We start from the raw sequence: 10,289 nt of genomic DNA on the forward strand, positions 1-10,289 counted from the left end.
GTTTTCGAATTAAACCGTCACCCCCAACTACTACCCACAAATGAGAGAAATTCGAGCTTGAGGATAGGTTGAACCCTGGTTGTACTATTCCGTACTTGGATGAACACAATGAGTAATAATAAACAATAGGTAAATAATAAATATTATTGAATTTAATAAATAACTAAATGAGGAAAAAAGGAAGTTGGAATCGCAGAAACAAAAACCATTTCCCTCAATTGCATTCATGCTTTTTGAGCTTTGTAATTATACACTGTTGTATTACCAGCAAGAACTTAGTTAATCTTTGTTATAATATGTTAAACTGCTGTATCACTAGCGGGAACTTAGTTAATCTTTGTTCCATGTTTTTATTTTAATGTTCTGTTAACTCTAAAATGTTTGTATCTGGTTCTTTCATTCAGACGCCCCCTGACGAAGCCCTGCAAAGTGGAGCGAAACTTTGGTTAGCAATAAATTGTTTTCTATTACTATTTTGATTCCTTTATTGACCGCCACCTGGACTATCTTCCTCCAATCTATTTTAAATTTAGTCTGTTCATTTTCATATCACTTATAATAAGAGTTATTTTAATTCTTACCGTATTCTATAGTGTTATGTATTTTGTTTTACTCAGCTCTGAAAGAAAAGTGCAGAAACATGGCTGCTATCATGAAGAAAAGAGAAAGGGCTATAGCCCAGCAGTGGATACCAGGCCATGTTGGCATAGATGGTAATGAGCAAGCTGACAAGTTGGCTAAACTTGGTTGTGCAGAGAACCAGCCTGTTCTACCACTTTCCTACAGAACAGTGAAATCACTTATAAGCTCTTATTATAAGTACAGAACAAGTGCTAGACACAAAGTTCAAGCGGAAGGAAAGAAGTGGGAGAGCCTACTGGATAAGGGAAAAAGAATCCCCGGCAATCTTAGCAGAGCTGAGAGAGTGGCCTGTTTTCGGCTAGTGACAGGACATGATCTGCTCCAAAAACACCTCCATCGAATTGGCATCGTAGATTCCCCGAAATGTCCTCTATGCAACATGGGGGACATGGATGGAGACCATCTTTTGGCGTGTGTTGGTCTGGAGGATGTTGAGCGAGATGCTGACCAACTAAGAGGACGAGTAAAATTGTATTGGGCTGCGAGAGGGAAAATGGCGTAATAGCCCACTTCCTGTGGCGTAGGAAAAAAAAAAGCTTGAAAGAGACCTGTAACGTTGGTGAAGTTGCTGAATTAAAAAAAAATTCTTCCATTGCTATTTAAGTTTCCACCAATTTTTAACTGCTACCCGGACAATATACATAACGCATTATCTTTATATTTTATTTTATATTGTTGGTCATTAAAAATGTGTAAATTTAATTAACTCACGTATGAACGATAGATTTTTCGAGGTGCATACCCATCTAAGTCTATAGTGTATTGTCCCTGCCCTTCATATTTGAAGGAACCATTTAGAAATGCCAGGCCGGGCTCTTCATTGCAAGGTTGAAGCTCTTGCAGCCAGATGTACTTCTTCATCTGAAAATGACAAATTAATTTCACTTCATTTGTTACATCTCTAGAATAATAATAATACACGTTTCAGTGATTTCATAATATTTATTTATATAAAATATGTATTGAACACACCATAGTCGTTTCTTCCTCAACAGCCAACCGATTCCCTTCTATCCTACAATAAAAAACCTTGGTGTCACCTTTGACCTCTCCTGGAATAACCACATTTCCCAAATCACACGCAAATCATAACTGTACTCAAACAGTTCCGTAATTCCATTCTTCAGAACACCCGTCAGCTCCTAGTATCCCCTCTCGTCTTCCCCCCACTTCGACTACGGATCCTTGGTGAATAGAGGGCTATCTGCAGGACTAGAGTTGAGACTGAAGAGACTCATGAATTGCTTTGTAAGATTTATCTTCGGGTTCCTCCCTTGGCGCTCTCAAGTCTCCCGCTGGTATACCGAGTTGAAGTGGGTCTATCCAACCTCCCGAAGGCAATACCTCCTTGGTGTTTTCCTATTCCAAGTGCTTAAAATCAAAAAACCTACCTATATCCTAGATCTCCTCACTCTTCGTTCATCCATTCACTCATTAAACACCAGATCCCAACCGATTGATTTATGTAAGCCCTCCTATAGAACCGCATTCTTTAGCAAATCCTTAGTCATACGGGCATCCTCCTTCTGTAATTCTCTTCCCATCTCTATTTGCCAGTCCTTATCCATTCTTTCCTTTAAACAACACCTATTCCTCCACTTATTTAATAACCTCCACATCATTGTAATCAAATAAATAGGCATATATTCATTAACATTATAAACAGTAGTAAAGCCAATATACCAATGTAATTTCATTCTACTATCTGAAAGTTAGTAAATGCATGCCAGATAAAAATCTTAATATATGAACCATGTATTTATTCTTAGGGGACATATGTACCAGAATAAAATTATTTTTTTTCATTTCATTTCATAAACAAACATTACAGTTTATGCAATCAAAAAATTGTAGGAAATTTATCGCAAGGAATGAAGGCGATCTCAGTTTTGCTATTATGGAAATTATCTCTCTTTTTTCCTGAGAGTTAGGTAAATCAAAATATTTAATAATATACTTAAAAAAAAAAATAAGAATTGTAATCGTGAGTCAAGCCTATGCGTCCGAGACCCTTCTGGGGTTCGCCCAGCATCAAAAAGTGGATACACTTAATTGGGAAAAAAACCAGGCGATCGAGCCTGATTCAGACCCAGTCTACTCTGTATACGACTGTATGTCTCGTAACAGTACTTCCTTACAAAGTACAGAACCACTGACCTTTCATGGGTTGTAGTGATACAGTTTTATTATTCAACTCAAACTTATGCGAGGTTAGCAATGCTATATCCTATCCTAAACAGAAATTCCAAACTAAAACCAGAAACCACTGTTCTTATATTTAAAACAATTCTTAGGGCACTGCTGATGTACGGCTGTGAAGTCTGGGGAGCGGCATCCCTCACGAAAACGAAAAAAACTACAATCTTTTCAAAACAAAGTCCTAAGAATTGCATTTAATGCTCCTTGGTTCATAAGAAATAGCCAATTGCATCGCGAATTACAAATGGAGTCAATAGAGGATCATATAAAAAAACGATTCATGAAGTTCCACCCCCAATGTCCGACAGTTAAAGGAGCAGTGACCTACAACCTGGGAAACCCAACCTCAACCCGAAGACTGAAGTCCAGACTGCTGCAGGACATTTTTTTATAAATTTTAATAAATATAAAATTAATTCATAGTCACACTACCTGCATTTACTTATTATTATTATTCATTTCATTTATTCATTATTATTGTTATTTTATTTTATTTTTCTCTTATTTCTTCTCTCTTCCCTTTATTAAATTAACTTGTTTCTTTTTACTATTAGAAGACAATTGTTTATTTTATTTAAGTGTACCAATATCATTATTTTTTGTTATTAATTTTACTTTCCTCTTTTATTAAAAAGTATTATTTTTTTCTATTTATTTTCTTTTTTCTTTTCTTTTAATAAGAACATTTTATAGTTAGTGGTGTCATTTGTATGACTATACCCCCTCATAATCGACTGTTAAAATATACATATATAATATAAGTTATATCAACTATGTAAGGCCCACCAGGTCGATCTGGTATAAAAATATATATATAAACAAAAGGATGAACATAATCAAACTAATGATAAATCAGTAGTTAGTAAATTTTATCTCAGAAATCATTAGACGTACTGATGTCTATTAGGAATTAAATTAAAGCTAGTTTGATGTTCTATTAAAGAGTTCATGACGTTTATCTTGGTTGGAGAAAGTATAATGTATTTGGTGATGTTAAACCTTATGATGTAGGGTTTAATGCTATTTGCCAAAAATAATCCTCAACAAGTTGATTTCAAATTGTTCGGACAAAAGTTTATATATGTAGTTGACCGTAAAACGACTGCCTGTGATCTGTATGTACCCGGAATATCCTTCCGAAAACATAGGGGAGAAAATTTTCTACCGCCCACACAATGCCTAACAGTTCTCGCTCAAGTGCGCTGTACCTTGTCTCAGCATCTGTTAACCACCTGCTAGCGTACGCCTCCGGTCGCTCTCCACCTTCGCAATCCTGCGACAGTACCGCCCCCAACGCGTATTCACTTGCATCCGTAGTACATAAAATGGTTGCAGTAAAAAAAAGAACAAATAGTTTTTAACTATTTAATGTCCGACGTTTCACCCCACTTTGTAGGGCTTCATCAGGGCTAATAAGATACAAAAAAAAACAACTAAGAATACATTAAAACAATAAGGTGAATGAAGGTAGAATAAAGATTATGTAAAAATTAAGTGATAAGAAGATATATATAAATAAAATTAAGGAAGATATAAAATAGTATTAATATAAAATAAACTTGAATAAATAATGATAAGAATAAAAAAAATTATGTAACAATGGTAAGAATCAAATTTTGAAAAATACGTATAATATACAGTTAAAAATTAAGTACAGGAGATGTATATACAAAAAAAATAGATGGAGGTACACAAATTTTAAACTCTAACAGACTGAATATGAAGAAGAAAGTAGAGATTAAATAAACGTGTTGAAAGAATAAATATGAATAAAAATAGTAATGATGACATTAAATGATAATAATTGAGCAAAGAACAGGACCACCTCTAGCTGTAAAGGTACCACTTTCTTCTTCATTTCCCGATAAAAAATAAACTTGAATAAACAATGGTAAGAATAAAGATTAAAAAAATATATGAAATATACAGTTAAAAAAGTACAGGAGACGTATATAAAACAAAAAAAATAACTTACCAAAAAAAATAAAATAAAAAAAAACAGAAACACATATCATTTAATATCATCATTATTATTTGTATTTATATTTATTCTTTCACGACGTTTATTTAATATTTATTTCATTTTCCGTCCGTTAGTGTTTAAATTTTGTGTTCCCACATCTACTTTTCTGTTTCTTTTTTTTTGTTTTTTTTAACTGTATATTAGACGTATTTTTAAAATCGTTATTTTTACTATTGTAACGTAAATTTTTATTCTTATCATTGTTTATTCAAGTTTATTTTTTATCGGAAAATGAATAAGAAAGTAGAACCTGTATAGCTAGAACCACCTCTGTTCTTTGCTCATTTTTTATCATTTTTATTTATATTTATTCTTTCACGACGTTTATTTAATCTCTACTTTCTTCTTCATTTTTCGTCCATTAGTGTTTACATTTTGTGTTCCCACATCTACTTTTCTGTTTTATTTTTTTTTTTGTTTTTTTTCGTCGGACATTAAATAGGTAAAAACTATTTGTTCTTCACTGACCGCAACCCTGACCATCTTCATATATTTATTCGGATAAAATATTTGTTTAATGAAAAACTATATCATAGGAACAATTAGACGTACAGATGTCTGTCATCACTCTATTTAAAGTTAATATAATGTACTATAAAAGTAGTTTATATTCGCAGAAGTGTAATTAATAGGTTTTATTACATTTGCATTTGAGTATGATTTATGCCCGAACATGCAGGCATCAAAATGTCATGTATTTATTTTTGTGAATATCATGACTATTCCTACAAAGATAAGTGTCATAAACTACAGTTTTGCACATTACATTAGCTCAATCTACCATGAGAAATAAAGGATAAAACTATAGATAAAATGATATCTAAGTACAATGAGATTTCGCATTGCCTCACACAGTGCAATGCGTCTAATCATTGGACTTCATATAAAAGGGACTTACTTCACAGAAGGAGAATCTGTCAGCAATTTCACGTTTAGGGCGTTTTAGAACCAAAACTGTCTTTATTCTACAAAAGACTAAATATACTATATTATCTCATATCCATCCTTGTAATGTATTATGTTTAATAATACATATCAAATTTATAATATAACATTTTTATGGTCATCGTTGCAGGGTATCTGAGGCCCCAAAATGCACCTCCTATCCTGCTTAATCCATTGAGTGACAGGGTCACCCTGTCCTTTAGATACACCAGGTGAGAAGTGGCATCGAATCTTCTTCTTATCCCCACACCAAGATATGTCACCTCCTCACCCGGTCTCACCCTCTCTCCTTGGATATCCAGGGTGATAGGATGAGCCCAGTCCGTGGAGCCTCTTATGAGAATGGCCTTAGTCTTGGCTGCTGCCATACTCAACTTCCTCTTCACGCACCACTATCCTACGAGACCGGCACACCTCTCCGCTTCTGTCTTTAGTCTGAATCTGCTGTTCTTGGCCACGATGACTGCCAGGTCGTCTACATAAGCCGTGGCTAGGAACCCCTTGTCCACTAGTTCCCCCAGCAACTCATCGAATACTAGCTTCCACAGAGCTGGTCCTAGAACCGAACCCTGCGGATATCCTCTTTCGATTTTTCTCTCGACCTCGTAGTAGTTACCCCTGATCCTGACACTCCTGTTATTGAAGTAACTACCTACGAGAGAATATAGATTACTGTGGGTATCCAGCTCTTGCAACCGTTGGAGTACACGGGGCCACCAAACGCTGTTGAAGGTGGAAGAGATGTCAAACATTATCAATAAAACATATTTCTCCGCCCTCTCCACCACATTCCTACGCACTCTCAGCAGCGCATCCGTAGTTCCCTTGCCACGGGTCGAACCGAACTGCCGTGGGTGACTTGCAGCACTTAAGATTGGTCTAAGGCTGTGGACGATCATGTGCTCCAGGACCTTACTAGCTACTGCGAGGAGGCATATTGGTCGATAGGATTTGGGCGTTTCCTTATCCTTACCACCTCCCTTGTAGAGCCGACGTTTCTACCTCTCTATCCGCCCTCTCGCTTTTTCCCACAACTTTCGCATGATCATCCCATGGTTTACGATTTCCCCATCCGCCTCCGCCGTGTCCATAAAGTTCCTACGCCTCCCGTGCAAACCAAAGAGAACTTCGAAAGGTGAAAATCCCGTAGTGGTAATGATGGAGCTACCGCCCTTACCATTGCCTCATCCGGCTCCAGTCCTTTGTCCACATGATATACCCGCAAATGATCACTCAGAGTCCTATACAGTCTTTCTATACCCCCTCTACTTTTAGGATGACCTGTGGTGTTAATATGCCAATCTACCTCTAAAATCTTCATCTCTCCCATGATTGTGGCATTATCGAATTCTCGACTCCCGTCGGAAGAAATTCTCCTTGGGATCCCATAAAATTGAAACCGTGTTCTAAGCGCAACTATTACCGCTTCAGCTGACCTATCCTGAACCTGATGTGCCATAGCTACCTTACTAAAGAGGTCAATGACCGTTATCCACTTGAACCCTTTCCATGTAAATGAGTGGATCTGGATGTCACTCAGTGGTTCCAATGCCGTCGTTGTTTCTTCTTGCACTGGCTTCGGTGGGTGGCGGTCGTATTTCGTGCTCAGGCATATATCACAACCTCCTATAACCTCCTGGACCGCCTTCTTCATCCCCCACCCAAAATAACAACGCTTGAGTGCTTGTAACGTCTCGCTCACACCGCGATGATTGGTTTTTCCTTGGTGGTGAGCAGTAACTTTTGCCGTTCTCCATCTCGCACAGTCTCCACTATCATCGTGCAGCGGATAAACGTCCTATCAATCCCTACTTGCTTAAGTCTCCACAGCCGTTTGATCTTCTACCATATGACCTCACTCTCTACGTAGAGATAATGCGTTTTTCCAGCCTTCGATGCATCTATTAGCGTCCGAAATATTTGATCCTCTCTCGCCCCTGGTTGTGACCATATGGTGTTAATCGAGGTTTGCCCATACTTGGTGTATTCCACCTTCATAAGGCCGGAAGTCCTCGTTTTCCATATTATCTGTAACTTTTTGTCATTTACAATCTCGCCCATTTCCTCCATCTCGGACGGTCTATCTCCCGTAGAGCTTTCTCAACCCCATACTTGCCTCCCCTTCGACGCTACAGGGCCCACCCAGGGTGATTAATTTACACTTTACCTGTGGTGTCTCCTCTCCTTCACTCAGCCTCTCCAACACTCCACTGCACAAGATGGTATTTGAAATCCCTGTGTCGACAAGGCACGGCACTCCTCCCACGCAGATGACAGGCAGACCGCCACGCTTTCCTTTAACGATACAACTCATCAACATGCGGTTGCCTCTCCCCTGGCACACACCTCAGATCTCTTCCTGTCCTCTACCTTCGTCTTCCGCTCGCCTCCCTTCTCTTCTTACCTTTTCGAAACCTTTTTCACCTCCCTCCAACTCTGTCTCCAATGTCTTCAATGTTTCGGCCGACTCTGTCTCCGATTCATATGATCTCCTTGAAATTCTTCTTCTCCCCACTCTCTGGGCGTTCACCTGCATTGGTTCGCCCTGGTTCGTATTCCTCCGCCTGAAAATATATGGACAATGCCTCGCAATATGCCCTCCATTCCCAAGCTCATAGCATTTTGTACGAGGGCACTGTGCCACCAGGTGCCCGGTCCTGCCGCAGCCATGGCATCTCCGGTCCTCTCTCCTCAAGCTACTCTTCGGCCTGCTGCCTTGGTTAGGTCACCTTTCTCCGGTCCCGCTCCTTTCCCTTCCGCTATCTCGGAACTCTCTTCTTCTCCACGAGCTTAGTGCAGCTTTCGGTCGACTGTACGAGACCCTTGTCCAGCCGGCCTCCTTGACTTCCATCCTAGCTTCCTCTTCTCTTGCGCTGGCGTCCATCATTTCTTGCGCACAGTCCATGAAAGTGCGATCTCTGGGCAAGCCCTCTCGTTTCCCTGTCTCCCTGGCTAACTGCACTTTTAGAAGCCCTCTCGTTTCCCTGTCTCCCTGGCTAACTGCACTTTTAGAAGCCCTCTCGTTTCCCTGTCTCCCTGGCTAACTGCACTTTTAGAATTCCTGATTGCCCTGGATATGATTCAGGATGTTTCGCTTTATTCGAAAAATCACTGCTGATCTTAACGAACTAGTGTCCGCCCCGCTAAACAGGTTTTCCCCTTCTTTTGCCGCTATTCTTGCTATCAGGTGATCTCCACCTTTTATAAAATGATTTAGCTCACCTACTTCCCTGGTGATTTTCCTCAATTCCTGTGCTGTCCCGGTGCGAACCTTAATCCATTCCAGGGTGGTCGCATGTGCTGACGCCAAGGTCGTTGTCGGTAGTGGCGGAAGCCCCTGCTCTTGTGATTCGACCATTGTCGCTGCCGGAGGAATTTCTGGCACTAAGGACTTGAATAAGCGCTTCAAGAAAGACCGGGAAAAAATACAGTTCCTTACGTCTGTCCCACACAATCTGAGAGATCCCGGGTTTCCGTCAGTGTCACAACTGTAGATTTAAAAAAAAGGATAATAGGGGCACGAAATGAGACACGCAAGCTCAAATAAGATAAAATACAAAGAAAGAAAATATATAGGTATCGGTGGAGATGTGGCTAAATTATTTAACGATATATTGTTGTTGTGGGAATTGCCAAAATCTCGATATATAGCAATATACATTATATATCATATTTGTTTTGTACAGCTTAAACTTAGAAAAAATACTTTATATCCTTTTTTAATCAAATTAATAAACCAAGAATTTTAAAAATTAATCGATCAAAAAATTTCTCAATTTATGTTTTCTTGACTTAACCGCATTGGTTTCTTAACCAACTCATTTGACACGAGTTGATATCAGTTGATAACAATTTTAATTACTAAATAATTTTTTATTTTTTACTAACTATCCGTCAATGATTTATCTCTATTTTTACCATTATTTTGTACCTCTGCGGGTTGATGGAAATAATATTCAGTATTAAATAATCTCTTGGTATTTCTTACCTTAACCTTTGCTTCCCCTGGGCTTACTAATAGGCTCGCAATGATGAGTAGAAATGTAAGCGAACTGTTCCTTCCTGATTCCGGACTCATTACGATATTCCGATTCATCTGTTATGCATCTGTATTATATATATATAAATTAACTGAGTTATCACCGGAACCATCGAGAGGCATCCCATGATGATCACACCCAATCACAAGAGAATGCATATATAATAGACAGGAGATATATTTTGAAGGTTATAGATATATATACTAGGTTATAGTAGAACGGGTATAGTTTCGTGCAAAAGACACCTCTGTGTTAAAGTATTGAAAAATTATATCTAATAAAGATAATCATAAACTAGTTATTTTATTACTATTTATTAAATCAGTTAATGTTTGAAATTCATAGATCAGTAATTAACACTTATTGAAATTAGAATATGAATGAACCACTTTAGATTGATATAAAACTCACCACAATGTCAAACGATCACTAATTACTCG

The 10,289-nt window shown here is 38.2% G+C and overlaps 1 protein-coding gene across 1 annotated transcript in view; it reads right to left on the reverse strand.

The window, feature by feature from the left end:
• The window catches only part of LOC106683759 (uncharacterized), a 24,398-nt gene extending 14,429 nt beyond the window's left edge, over positions 1-9,969 (reverse strand). The window contains exons 1-2 of the mRNA XM_014425433.3: positions 9,798-9,969; positions 1,354-1,503 (exon numbers count right to left, since the gene is read on the reverse strand). Of these exons, the coding sequence (XP_014280919.1) occupies positions 1,354-1,503; positions 9,798-9,905 (258 nt within the window). The 5' untranslated portion in view covers positions 9,906-9,969. The remainder of the gene's footprint in view (positions 1-1,353; positions 1,504-9,797) is intronic.
• Between the last annotated feature and the right edge of the window lie 320 nt (positions 9,970-10,289).

This window comes from Halyomorpha halys, unplaced genomic scaffold, assembly GCF_000696795.3.
Source record: "Halyomorpha halys isolate HHAL.00 unplaced genomic scaffold, Hhal_1.1 Scaffold514.1, whole genome shotgun sequence".
Taxonomy (NCBI): Eukaryota; Metazoa; Arthropoda; class Insecta; order Hemiptera; family Pentatomidae; genus Halyomorpha; species Halyomorpha halys.